The 13,607-nt window shown below is 36.1% G+C and overlaps 1 protein-coding gene and 1 pseudogene across 2 annotated transcripts in view; one reads left to right on the top strand and one right to left on the bottom strand.

The window, feature by feature from the left end:
• EFCAB13 (EF-hand calcium binding domain 13) overlaps positions 1 to 13,607 on the bottom strand; it is a 314,516-nt gene that overhangs the window by 113,188 nt on the left and 187,721 nt on the right. For both annotated transcript variants that reach the window (XR_003515406.2, XM_027568521.2), the window contains exons 41-45: positions 8,355 to 8,459; positions 7,612 to 7,665; positions 6,947 to 7,051; positions 4,491 to 4,553; positions 3,717 to 3,818 (exon numbers count right to left, since the gene is read on the bottom strand). Coding sequence is in view for 1 of the 2 variants with exons in the window: in XM_027568521.2 (XP_027424322.2) it covers positions 3,717 to 3,818; positions 4,491 to 4,553; positions 6,947 to 7,051; positions 7,612 to 7,665; positions 8,355 to 8,459 (429 nt within the window). In the remaining variant the exon portion in view is untranslated. The remainder of the gene's footprint in view (positions 1 to 3,716; positions 3,819 to 4,490; positions 4,554 to 6,946; positions 7,052 to 7,611; positions 7,666 to 8,354; positions 8,460 to 13,607) is intronic.
• Positions 8,539 to 10,696, top strand: LOC113939802 (annotated as a pseudogene).

The following is a 13,607-nucleotide window of genomic DNA, read 5'->3' as shown; positions in this document are numbered from 1 at the left end:
TAAGTGTGATTTTTTGTTGTTGTTGTTGATGATACCCAGGGAAATTTTTCTTTTTCTGAGTAAATTTCCCTAACCATTACTAATTTTTTATTTTTTAAAAATATTTTATTTATTTATTTATTTGAGAGCGACAGAGTGAGAGAGAGAGAGTACGAGAGCAGGCAGGGGCAGAGGCAGAGGGAGAAGCAGACTCCCAGCTGAGCAGGAAGCCCAATGTGGGTCTTGATCCCAGGACCCTGAGATCATGACCTGAGCCAAAGGCAGATGCTTAACCAACTTAGCCACCTAGGCACCCTAATTTTTTGTTTATTAATCACTCTTCAGACTAGACTTATTTTCTTTTTTGCCACAAATTGTAAACCTTCTATAAATTATGGAACTCCATCCCCCAAGATATAATGTAGATTGTCCACAAAAGTACAGATGGATTAAAAGAAGCATAAATGTGCTATCAAAGTATTTGAAAGGTGGCAAGTATCAAAATTTAATATCTTATGTCTTTTTTATCTTTATTTTTAAAATTTAATTTAATTTTATTATGTTAATGTTAGTCACCATACAATACATCATTAGTTTTTGATGTAGTGATCCACGATTCATTGTTTTCATATAACACGCAGTGCTCCATGCAGTATGTGCCCTCAATACCCATCACCAGGCTAACCCATCCCCCCACCCCCCCTCCCCTCTAAAACCCTCAGTTTGTTTCTTGGAGTCCATAGTCTCTCATGGTTCATCTCTTCCTCTGATTCCCCCCCCTTCATTTTTCCCTTCCTTCTCCTAAAGACCTTTATTGCACAGCAAAAGAAACTATCAACAAAACGTGAAGACAACCTAATGAATGGGAGAAGACATTAGTAAATGATGTATCTAGTAAGGGGTTAAAATCCAAAATATATAAAGAACTCATACAACTGAATACCAAAAAAGCAAATAATCTAATTTAAAAATGGGCAGAGGACCTGAATAGACACTTTTCCAAAAAAGACATACAGATGGCCAACAGACAAATGAAAAGATGCTCAGCATCACTCATTGTCAGGGAAATGCAAATCAAAACCAAAATGAGGTATTACTTCACACCATCAGAATGGCTAGTATCAAAAAAATAAGAAATAATAAGTGTTGGTGAAGATGAGGAGAAAAGGGAACCATTGTGTACTATTGGTGGGAATGTAAATTGATGCAGCCATTCTGGAAAACAGTATGGGGGTTCCTCAAAAAGTTGAAAATAGAGCTACTGTATGATCCAGCAATTGTACTTCTGGGTATTTACCCCAAAGATACAAATGTAGGGATCCGAAGGGGTACGTGCACCCCAATGTTTATAGCAGCAACGTCCACGATAGCCAAACTGTGGAAAGAGCCAAGACGTCCATTGACAGGTGAATGGATAAAGAAGACGTGGTATGTACACACACACACACACACACACACACACACACACACACGCACGCACGCACAATGGAATATTATGCAGCCATCAAAAGGAACGAAATCTTGCCATTTGCAACGACGTGGATGGAACTGGAGGGTATTATGCTGAACAGAATAAGTCAATCAGAGAAAGACATGTATCATATGATCTCACTGACATGAGGAATTCTTTTTTTTTTAAGATTTATTTATTTGAGAGAGAGAGAAGGAGAGATAGAGAGCATGAGAGGGAAGAGGGTCAGAGGGAGAAGCAGACTCCCTGCTGAGCAGGGAGCCTGATGTGGGACTCTATCCCAGGACTCCAGGATCATGACCTGAGCCAAAGGCAGTCGCTTAACCAACTGAGCCACCCAGGCGCCTGATATGAGGAATTCTTAATCTCAGGAAACAAACTGAGGGTTGCTGGAGTGGTGGGGGGTGGGACAGATGGGGTGGCTGGGTGATAGACATTGGCGAGGGTATGTGTTATGGTGAGCACTGTGAAATGTGTAAGACTGTTTAATCACAGACCTGTACTTCTGAAACAAATAATACATTATATGTTTAAAAAAAAAAAAAGAAGATAGCAGGAAGGGAAGAATGAAGGGGGGGAAATTGGAGGGGAAGACGAACCATGATAGACTATGGTCTCTTAGAAACAAACTGAAGGTTCTAGAGGGGAGGGGGTAGGGGGATGGGTTAGTCTGGTGATGGGTATTAAAGAGGGCACGTTCTGCATGGAGCACTGGGTGTTATGCACAAACAATGGATCGTGGAACACTACATCAAAAATTAATGATGAAATGTATGGTGATTAACACAACATAATAAAAAAAACTAAAAATAGAAGTACCATATGATCTAGTAAGTCCACTTCTGGGTATTTATGAGAAAAAAATGAAAACAGTAATTTGAAAAGATATACGTGTACTATGTTCACTGCAGATTTTGTTTTTTTTTTTAAATTTTTTTTAATTTTTTTTTTAAAGATTTTATTTATTTATTTGAGAGAGAGAGAATGAGAGACAGAGAGCATGAGAGGGAAGAGGGTCAGAGGGAGAAGCAGACTCTCCGCCGAGCGGGGAGCCCGATGTGGGACTCGATCCCGGGACTCCAGGATCATGACCTGAGCCGAAGGCAGTCACTCAACCGACTGAGCCACCCAGGCGCCCCTCACTGCAGATTTTGTACAATAGCCAAGTATGGAAGCAGACTAGGTGTCCATTGGTAGATGAATGCATAAAGAAGATGGGGTATATATACATGATGGAATACTATTCAGCCATAAAAAAGAATGAAATCTTGTCATTAATGACAACACGGATGGACCGGGAGGGTATTATGCTAAGTAAAATAAGTGAGACAGAGAACTACAAATACCATATGATTTTGCTTACATATGGAATCTAAAAAATAAAACAAACAAATAACAACAGACTCAAATATATAGAGAACTGGTGGTTGCCAGAGTAGAGGTGGGTGAAGGATAGGTGAAACAGGTGAAGATTAAGAGGTACAAGCTTCCAGTTATAAAGAAAATAAATCACAGGGATGAAGAGCATAGCATAGGGAATATAGTCAATAATATTGTAATAACTTTGTGTGATGACAGATGATATCTACACTTAACACAGTGAGTAGTTCTGTAATGTGTGTAATTGTTGAATCACTATGTTGTACACCTGAAACTAATATTGTATGTCAACTATATTTCAATTAAAAATAAAGAAACTAAAAAAAAGGCCTTCGTGCCATCCATTAGCCTATTCTGATAGATCTTTCTATCAGCTTTAAGAAAGATACAAATCAAAATCTCGCCAAAATGATATGAAGATTCATTAAGGCAATAGACAAGCCATCATTTCAGAGTCAGACTTTATATATCCCTAAAGTACAACTGTACTCTCAATAATTTTAAAAAATATGTGAAATGGAAAAAATAAGCCACTCTTCATTATGGGTCTCTATTGCTGGGCCTCTAGCATGCTGAACACTCCCCATTCATTTATTCTTTGTGATTTCTCATTTATTTCCATTGAATACTTTTCAATGCCTCCGTTTTTCTCTTAATTCTCATTTTAAACTTTAGGACTCACAATGGATTCAAGAATAATAGCCAGCATTTCTCATCCATGGTCACAGGATTTCTGACAAGAGCCAACTGATTCACAAACTAAAAATGAGATGACACAGTTGGTATTTCTTCTTAAGATAAAACAGTAATGCCTTTTAAAGATTTTTTTTGGACATTCTTTCATTTTTACTTAGATAGGAAATAGAATTGTTATAGAAATTCTCACCATTGATTGGCAGATTGTTCACCAACTCCCCATGTTTCTTATCTTTGAGTTCTCTCCCCACGTTTCCTGGAACTTTTTTCAAGTCATTGACATCAACCTTTCCTTCAAAGCAAAAGAAATGAAGACTTCTGGCATTATTGTGAATGATGTCATGATTCCATATAATTAAAAAAATTGTCTTAAAAAATAAATAAAATAAAAAAAATTGTCTTTGCAGCATTACAGCCAACTGCTGGATGAAAAGAGACCCAACCAAACAAATGGGCCTTTGGGCCTTCAGATAAACTTTCTTGTTAAGTCTAATATAATCTCCAAATGATAGGCAAGGCAACAGAACATGCAATTACGAGTATAAACTTTGCAGGAAATTAGAATGATAAAGATTGCTGATCTAAATAGTTTTATCAGCATTTTTATTGCTTTATTTTGAGATTACCTCTAACTTTACCAAAATTTTCCTTCACTGTTTACTGTGTTGAACTGGAATTTAGCTTTCCTGTCATGAAAGAAGATATGCTAATTATTGGCAAAGACTCTAGATAATGACTTTGGAAACAACAAAGAGCACTGAAGTTTTATTGCTAAAAGTTCTGATAATCCAGCATCTAACTGTACGCATTTATATATAAACATTTTTTTAAAGAAGTGTAGGGGGAGATTTTTAAAGTCCATATAATCATGGTGTGGAAAGAGCATTATATTACTTAGTGAAAATAATTTGGTTCTCAGATTTCTAGTAGCATCTTACTCTTAGGTGTTATTCTAAGATGTTACCTCTAATAGCTTTTACTCCATCCATTCCATCTGTTAAGATACTGACACCAAACTTCCCATTAGCTGTTAAAAAAAAAAAAAAGGCTAAGTTGGGATCCAGAAAAAGACAGAGCTTTAGAATAAAAACATAAAGTATCTATGCTGTGAAAAAACTCCAGGCAGAGTCCAGTATTTCCACTATTTAATTTGAGTGCATTTTCAATTCTTAATTTCAGGCTTTCTAGGATTCAGTCTGTATTAGCAAAATAGACACTTCGGGCAATTCATGCTGTCCATGTTTTCTCTGGAAACTTTCAGTTCTGGCAGGGACACAAAACTCATGCAGGTACCAAGAGTAAAAGAAGTAAAGACCAAAAAGAATGAAATCTTGCCATTTGCAATGACGTGGATGGAACTGGAGGGTATTACGCTGAGCGAAATAAGTCGATCAGAGAAAGACATCTATCATATGACCTCACTGATATGAGGAATTCTTAATCTCAGGAAACAAACTGAGGGTTGTTGGAGTGGTGGGGGGTGGGAGAAATGGGGTGGCTGGGTGACAGACATTGGGGAGGGTATGTGCTATGGTGAGCAATGTGAATTGTGAAAGACTGTTGAATCACAGACCTGTACCTCTGAAACAAATAATACATTATATGTTAAGAAAAAAAAAAAGAAGATAGCAGGAGAGGGAGAATGAAGGCGGGGAAATCGGAGGGGGAGATGAACCATGAGAGACGATGGACTCTGAAAACCAAACTGAGGGTTCTAGAGGGGAGGGGGGTGAAGGGATGTGTTAGCCTGGTGATGGGTATTAAAGAGGGCACGTTCTGCATGGAGCACTGGGTGTTATATGCAAAGAATGAATCATGGAACACTACATCAAAAACAAATGATGTAATGTATGGTGATTAACATAATAAAAAAAATTAGTAAAGACCAGAATTCTCATCTCACATCTTTTACTAATGTACTTTCTGTTCTTCTCTTTAATCAGTGTCCCTTTCAGAATGGCTGGTGACTAATTATTACTCTACCATTGCAGCAATAGCTATTAGTTCTTTATTACTCCAAATAATTATTTTTTTCTTATTCTTTTCTGCTTATTTCAGTTCATCTCTTGATTCATCTTTCCACACTCATTAATTCTCCATTCATTAATTCATACATGAAGGGCGACAGATATAAAGCCTCACTCCAAAGAACCACCAAACAGACCAGATAATGACAATTCTTAGGGAATAAGGCTTTGAAAGAGCTCCAGCATCCCCACTGTTCCCTCCAGTGGCTTCCAGGCTACTAGTTTTCACTGCAAATATAGAGTGTTATTTTTCAAGACTATTATGGAGCTGTAAGACAGGGGATGGGAATATGGCAAGTTAAAACATCACAGAGCCTATTACTCTTACAGAGATTCAGTCTTTTTTTCTTAAAAAAATGCTCCCCAGATTGCAGCAAACCTTTGGTTAATGTCCAGTCCTAAAAATGTTAATTTTGATAATTTTTGCCAGTTTTCTCACTGCTTTTATGGAAGAGAGAGTTTTTTGGTGGCTCTTACTCTGCCTTTTATCTGACATCCCCAGGTGAGTTTCTAAACTAACTAAACTAGGTGAGAAGCTAAAAATTACCTTATCTGGCAATTATTGATAGCTTCACCTAATTATCTTTTCCTGATATCCCAATAAAACTTAAAAGCATAAAGAAAATAAGCAAATAAAAAACTAACTACATGTTTTTCATTGGTACACAACAGTACTAGAAAATTAAGGAATGATTTAATAAAAAATATCTTTTGGAAAAAAACCTCACCCTATTAGAAGGGTATGGAAACCCATGGCAAAGATACAACTAAATAGCATTTGAATCATACGAAAAAAACATATTTACGTGTAAGAGGCAGTATTCAGTAAAATGTTTCTAGGTGATATTTCTTGATCTCATTGGATTGTACCCAGCTAAACATATTCTATTTCAGTTTATTTAAAGTGGGGATTACTTTATGATTCATCACACTTCAATCCTAATTAATATTTTCTTTAATATCTATAATTCTGACCTTGAATCATGAAATCTGGTCCAAGGATACGGCCTATATATAACTAGGAAAAATGTCATACATATTGGCTGAAACCCTGTAGCCCTTGTTCCTGTGAAAGCAACATTCTCAGCTTCAACTAGAATACTAAGAATTGTGATATACTAGACATTAAGCTCCTTAGGTCAAGGACTATGTTTATTTTTATTCACCATTCTATCTCTAGCGCTTAGCATAACACCTGACATATAGTGCTCAGTAAATATTTGCTGAATAAATGAATAGTGAAAAAGTACCAACTTTAGATTATTATATTAAGAGAAAAAATCATTCTTATTTCAGCTACATAAGTCCTATAAAAAATATCAGCCTCAAAACCCAAATTTTCAGGAAGGTACCTTCCTTTTCAGGAAGGTACAATGATACCTAAATCACTCACCATCAACTGGTAGAGTTGGAGTAAGATCATTAAGTTCCTCAGCTGTAAGTTTGATTGCCATGTTTTCAAGAATAGAGTCAAGGTCATGGTCATCAACCTGCAACCCTATAAAAAAAGAAAGACCTGAGGAAATTAAAATAAAAGTCAAAATATAATATTAATTCCTATGTATAGTAGTTATTAATTTCATTGTAAAAAGAGGTTAAGGACATTTAAGTGTTTAAAGAGAGTCATTAATGGACTAAAATTAATCCATTCATTTATATCTGATACATCTAATATTGAAGATAAGCTTGCATAACAATACATTGAAATAGGGCTGAGAAACCATTCAGGTTAATTTTGGCAGCAAAACAGCAAATCTAACAGTTTTTCATATAAATATCTATACAAATCAAGTTGAGTTTGGTCACTGTATTTCAAGATATACTATCAAACTTTTATAGCTAGGCCTACATTTTATTATTTCCACATCCAAAGTTGAGGTAAACCTAAATATTTAGAACATCTTTTAAATATAAAACAAAATTATTTCATCAATACAAACATATATATTAAAACTAATTATGGAAATATATGTGAGAATGGCAGGAAGCAATATTTAATAAGAAAAAAGGCAAAACACAAGAGTCTCAATCTGACTTCTCAATTTGCATCTTACTCACCTATTATATCTTTTGGACAAGTCAGCAACCTATTTTTATATACATTTATACTAGCTGTAGATGGAAGAAACACATAATTTAGGTCATAGAGAAAATATCTAGACATGCTAAAATAATACCAAATATCTAAGTTCAGAAATATAGAGCATAAAATAATTTGCTCCTAAAATTTACCTAATATCTTCTAGAAATAATAAAAAGTGTTAACAAAATTCTTAATATATATGGTAAATCTATCAATTCTTTAGCACCTGAGACAATTATTAATACCTACCATGCCAAAGCAAAACACTTCCATATGTTGTATTTTTTCTGAGTCCACCTTTTTTTCCCTCTCCTATTATAGCTCTACATCTCTCCTCCTCCTCCTCCTCCTGTTTCCTAGAGGTCTTAACCAAAGGCATCTCAATGGAATGAAAAATAACTATTAATATTCCTTATTCTAAATGGCAAGAATTATGATTGATGAGCCTCTTGATTTACATGTTTTAAATGGAAATTTATGTATTCCTATATATTAAAAATAATCACCCTTAAAATTATGGCTATTTTTAAACTCTAACTTATAAATGATCTGAAATAAGCAGTATTCGATAATAAAATAATTTAAGGATATAACCCTAATTCCCTGAAGATTCTACCCGATACTTGCAATTCTGAAAAACTCCCTTTATGACTATATTAACTCTGTTGCAGGCAATATGAACTCTCTTGAAGACGATTCTGATAGTTGAAATGCCCACCATTAACTGGAAGTGACTTATTTAGCTCCAAGTGTTCTTTATGTGAGGGCTCTATCCCCATTTTTTGCAGGACATTATCCAGCTCACTGAAGTCAACTTCTCCTCCTTCAAAACAAAAGAAGTAGAAAAAGATAACATTTTTTAAATATCATAATTTCAAATTATTAAAGAGAAATAAGGCATAATGATATCTGCTAAACAACAAGCAGTCAATTGGCAGACACAGAGAATGAATAGTATTTCTTTAACACTGGTAAAAGAGATGTTCCCATAATGATGGTTATAAAATAATATTTCACAATTAAGGTTCATATAATTTAAAAATTATTAGAATAATAAAGATGATTGGTACAAATAACTTTAAAATAGGGTATGAGATTAAGCTAGAAATCAATAGGAAGAGATAATAGAAAAATCCTCTAGGTTTGGAAATTAAAGAATCCCTCTCTAAATAAATTATGTGTCCAAAAAAAAACCACACTGGAAATTAGAATATATTTTGAATTGAGTAACAATAATAATATTACATATTAAAACTTGCAAAGGTGTACTCAGAGGGAAATTTACACCCTTAAACACATATAGTAGAAAAGATGAAAAGATCAATAACCCAAGGTTCTATCTCAAGAAGTTCGAAAAGAACAGCAAATTAAAGCCCCCAAAAGGAGAAGAAAAATAATGACAAAAGCAGAAATTACTAAAGTGAAAAACAAACTTTAAATAAAATGAATACAGCCAATGTTGGGTTTTGGAAGACTAACAAAAGTGGTAAATGCCTGCATTAAGACCGACAAAGGAAAAAAGGAGAGAAAGCACAAATAACAGATATTTTTAATGACAAAAAGGACATCACCAAGAATAGCCAAGAGAAGCCTAAGGAAATAAAACAAATTTGGAGGATTTACGCTTCAGATACCAAGACATATTAAAGCTATGGACCAACAAATAGACCAAAGAAAAACAAAAAGAATGAAAAGCCCAGATATATGCAACACATTTAGTTGGCCTTACATTAAAGTAGGGAAAGGATCATCTTGTCAATAAATAGTGCTGAATATCCATTTAGAAACAGACAGTTACAGAAGGGAGGAGGGTGGGCTGAGGGGGTAGCCGGGTGATGGGTATTAAGGAGGGCACATGTTGTGATGAGCACTGGGTGTTATACACAATCAATGAATCATTGAACACTACATCAAAAACTAATGATGTACTATATGTTTGCTAACTGAATATAAAAAAAAGAAACAAAATAGTGACCCTTATTCCATATCATATAGAAAAATCAATTCTGAGTGGATTATAGATCTAAATGTGAAAGGAAAATAACAAAACTCCCAGAAGATAAAATAGGAAAAGTTTTCATGACCCTAGTGTATGCAAGGATTTCTCAAACAAGCCCCCAAACACTCTAACTATAAAAGAAAAGATTGACTAATTCAATTACATGTGAAAGGGAAACTTTTGTTCATCAGAAGATAAAATACACAGGAGACCCTGTGCACTGCTGCCAGCATCCTGGCAGGGAAGCTGAGGTCACCATCAAACTTGAAATATTTAAAGTGGAGACAATCAAAGTGCATTGTTGTGGATGATGGTGCTGTTGGTAAAATGTGTCTTCTGATATTCTACACAATGAACAAATTTCCATCTGAGTATGTACCGTTTTTTTTTTTAAGATTTTATTTATGTATCCGAGAGAGAGAGAGAGAGAGAGAGAGAGCACGAGCTCTCGCATGAGCATAGGGGAGTAGCAGAGGCAGAGGGAGAACAGACTCCAGCTGAAAGGGAGCTCAATCCCAGGACCCAGAGATCATGACCCAAACCGAAGGCATATGCTTAACAACTGACAGCCACCTAGGTGCCCCTGTGCTGACTGTTTTTGACAACTATGCAGTCACAGTTATGATTGGTGGAGAGCCATATGCTGTTGGACTTTCTGACACTATAGGGCAAGAGGATTATGACAGAGTACGACCACTGAGTTATCCACCAACAGATGTATTTCTAGTCTGTTTTTCAGTGGTCTCTCCATCCTCATCTGAAAATGTGAAGGAAAAGTGGGTGCCTGAGATAACTCACCACTGTCCAAAGACTCCTTTCTTGCTGGTCAGGACCCGAATTGATCTTAGAGATGAGTCCTCTATGATTGAGAAACTTGCCAAGAACAAACAGAAGCCTGTCACTCCAGAGACTGCTGAAAAGCTGGCCCATGACCTGAAGGTGGTCAAGTATGTGGAGTATTCTGCACTAGCACAGAAAGCCTTAAAGAATGTATTTGACCAGGCAATACTGGCTGCCTGGAGCCTCCAGAACCAGAGAGCCACAGGTGTACACTGCTATGAACATCTCTCCAGAGTCCTTTTGCACAGCTGGTGTCAGCATCGTACTAAAAGTAATGTTAAATCAAACTAAAGATGAAAAATTAAAATTTGTATTTGCAGTAATGACCAATGCCCTGCACCTACCCACATACACTCATGTGAGACAAGATCTATGGATATGGTACCCCTCCCCCCTCAATACTAGTCAATCTGAATAATTGTGTATTGTCAGAAAAGTGATTAGTACTGGTTTTTGTTTTGTCATTTCAAAAGTATTTTTTTGTTTAAAAGCAAGGCATGCTTGTGATGACTCTGTAATAGACTGATTTGTGTTGTTGAAGCTGCTCCCAGGCTCCATCTACACTGGAGAATAACATGGAACATCTAGGTTGGGGTTTTTTTTTCTTTTTTGGTGGAGAGAGAGAAAATGTGTGTGTGGGGGGGGTTGTTTTCATTTAGTAATGTTTTTTAAATTCATGAACCATTGGACAGCCCTTAAGGGGAGGAGGATGGATTGATTTCACATTCCACTTCCTAGATCTAGTTTAGAACACTTATTCCCCAACTGGTGCTCTTAGGAAGGAGTATAGTAAATGCCTCAATAACATACTTTGAAAGTTGCCTTGCTCTCCGCCCTTGAGTAGGTCCAGTACTTGATGAAACTCATGAAAGTGGGTGGAACCTGTTTTACCCCTCCTCTTTTCTAGGATGTGCTATATATGTGACTGTGATTTTCAAGGAAATTTGTTTGCCATTTGCTGTTATTTTTTTGAAGTTCATTTCTAACTTCTTTCACTGATAAATGAAGAAAAGTGCTATACCTTTTGAAATACACCAAATGGACTGAATAATTTTAAAAATATTTTCTCTGTCAAAAAAAAAAGAAGATAAAATACTAGTGAAAAGGCAAAATACACAGTAGGATATTTACAATTTATAAAACCTGCAATGGATGTGTATCCAGAATACATAAAAAACTATAGATAAAAGACAATAAATAAAATATTCAACATGGACTTCCAGGGAAGATGGTGAAGTAGGAGGATCCTAAGCTCACCTTGTCCCATAGATACACCTATATACATCCACACATCAGTGTAACTAACTCAGAAAATGACCTGAAGACTGGTAGCACAGACCCTCCACAGTTAATTGAAGAGAAGAGGTTACATTGAAAAAAAAATGGTAGGAAGGCAGAGATGTGGTTGGAACCAAACTCCCAGCAAGACTAATGACAAATGGGAGGGACACCACAAGCACAGACAAGGGAGAGGACTAGACCTCATACCAGGCACCCTAGACATAAGGAACCAGCACTGTGAAGACAAATCTCCATAACATTTGGCTTTAAAAACCAGAGTGGCTTAACTTTGACATTTTTACCATCAGTGGATCTCAGTGAGAACTTCAACAAAGAGATAGAAAATATAAAAAAGAACCAGAGATGAAGAACTCAATAACTGAAATTAAAAACACTCTAGAGGAAATAAATAGACTACAGGAAGCAGAAGAACAGATCAGCAGGCTGAAAGACAGTAATGGAAAGCAACTAAGCTGAACAGGAGAAAGAAAAAAGAATAATAAAAAATGAGAATAGGTTAAGGGAACTCAGTGACACCATCAAGTATAATAACAATAGCATTACAGGGATCCCAGAAGAAGAGAGAGAAAAGGGTGCAGAAAATTTATTAGAAGATATAATAGCTGAAAAATTCCCTAATTTGGGAAAGGAAACAAATCCAGAGACACAGAGAGTCCCCAACAAAATCAACCCAAGGAAGTCCGCACCAAGACATATAATAATGAAAATGGCAAAAAATAGTGGTAAATAGAGAACTTTAAAAGCAGCAAGAGAAAACAATTATATACTAGGGAAACTCCATAAAGTTATCAGCTGAATTTTCAGCAGAAACTTTGCAGGCCAGAAGGGAGTGATTCAAAGTGCTGAGAAGAAAAAACCTGCAACCAAAAATACTCTATACAGCAAGGCTATCATTCAGAATAGAAGGAAAGATAGTTTCCCAGACAAACAAAAGTTAAAGGAGTTCCTCACCACTAAACTAGCCTCACAAGAAATGTTAAAAGGAATTCTTTGGAAAGGAAAGACCATAATCAAGAGCAAGAAAATTAGGAAAGGAAAATATTTCACAAGTGTATACAAACATAACAAAAGTAGTAGATTAATCACTTATAAAACCAGTATGGGGGCGCCTGGGTGGCTCAGTCATTAAGCGTCTGCCTTTGGCTCAGATCATGATCCCGGGGTCCTGAGATCAAGCCCCGCGTCAGGCTCCCTGCTCAGCGGGAAGCCTGCTTCTCCCTCTCCCACTCCCCCTGCTTGTGTTCCCTCTCTCGCTGTGGCTCTCTCTGTCAAATAAATAAATAAAAAATAAAATCTTTAAAAAAACAAACAAAAAAACCCAGCATGGAGGTTAAATCACAAAAGCAGTAAAATCAATTATAGCTATAAAAATCAGTCAAGAGATTCACAAAATAAAAGGATGTAAAGTATGATATTATATATATAAAATGTAGGGCAGGGTAAAAATTTAGTGCTTTATTTTTTTTCTAAAGATTTTATTTATTTATTTGACAGAGAGAGAGACAGTGAGAGAGGGAACACAAGCAGGGGGCATGGGAGAGGGAGAAGCAGGCTTCCTGCTGAGCAGGGAGCCCAACATGGGGCTCGATGCCAGGACCCTGGGATCATGACCTGAGCCAAAGGCAGACGCTTAATGACTGAGCCACCCAGGTGCCCCAAATTTAGTGCTTTTAGAATGGGTTCAAACTTAAGCAACGAGCAAACTAATATAGATTGCTATATGCATAAGATATTATATATAAACCTAATGGTAACTACAAATCAAAAACCTGTAATAGAAATGCAAAAAATAAAGAGAAAGATATTCAAGCATATCACTGAAGAAGGCCA

Source organism: Zalophus californianus, chromosome 16, assembly GCF_009762305.2.
Source record: "Zalophus californianus isolate mZalCal1 chromosome 16, mZalCal1.pri.v2, whole genome shotgun sequence".
In the NCBI taxonomy this organism is placed as follows: domain Eukaryota; kingdom Metazoa; phylum Chordata; class Mammalia; order Carnivora; family Otariidae; genus Zalophus; species Zalophus californianus.
This window is presented reverse-complemented; position numbering and strand designations above follow the sequence as displayed.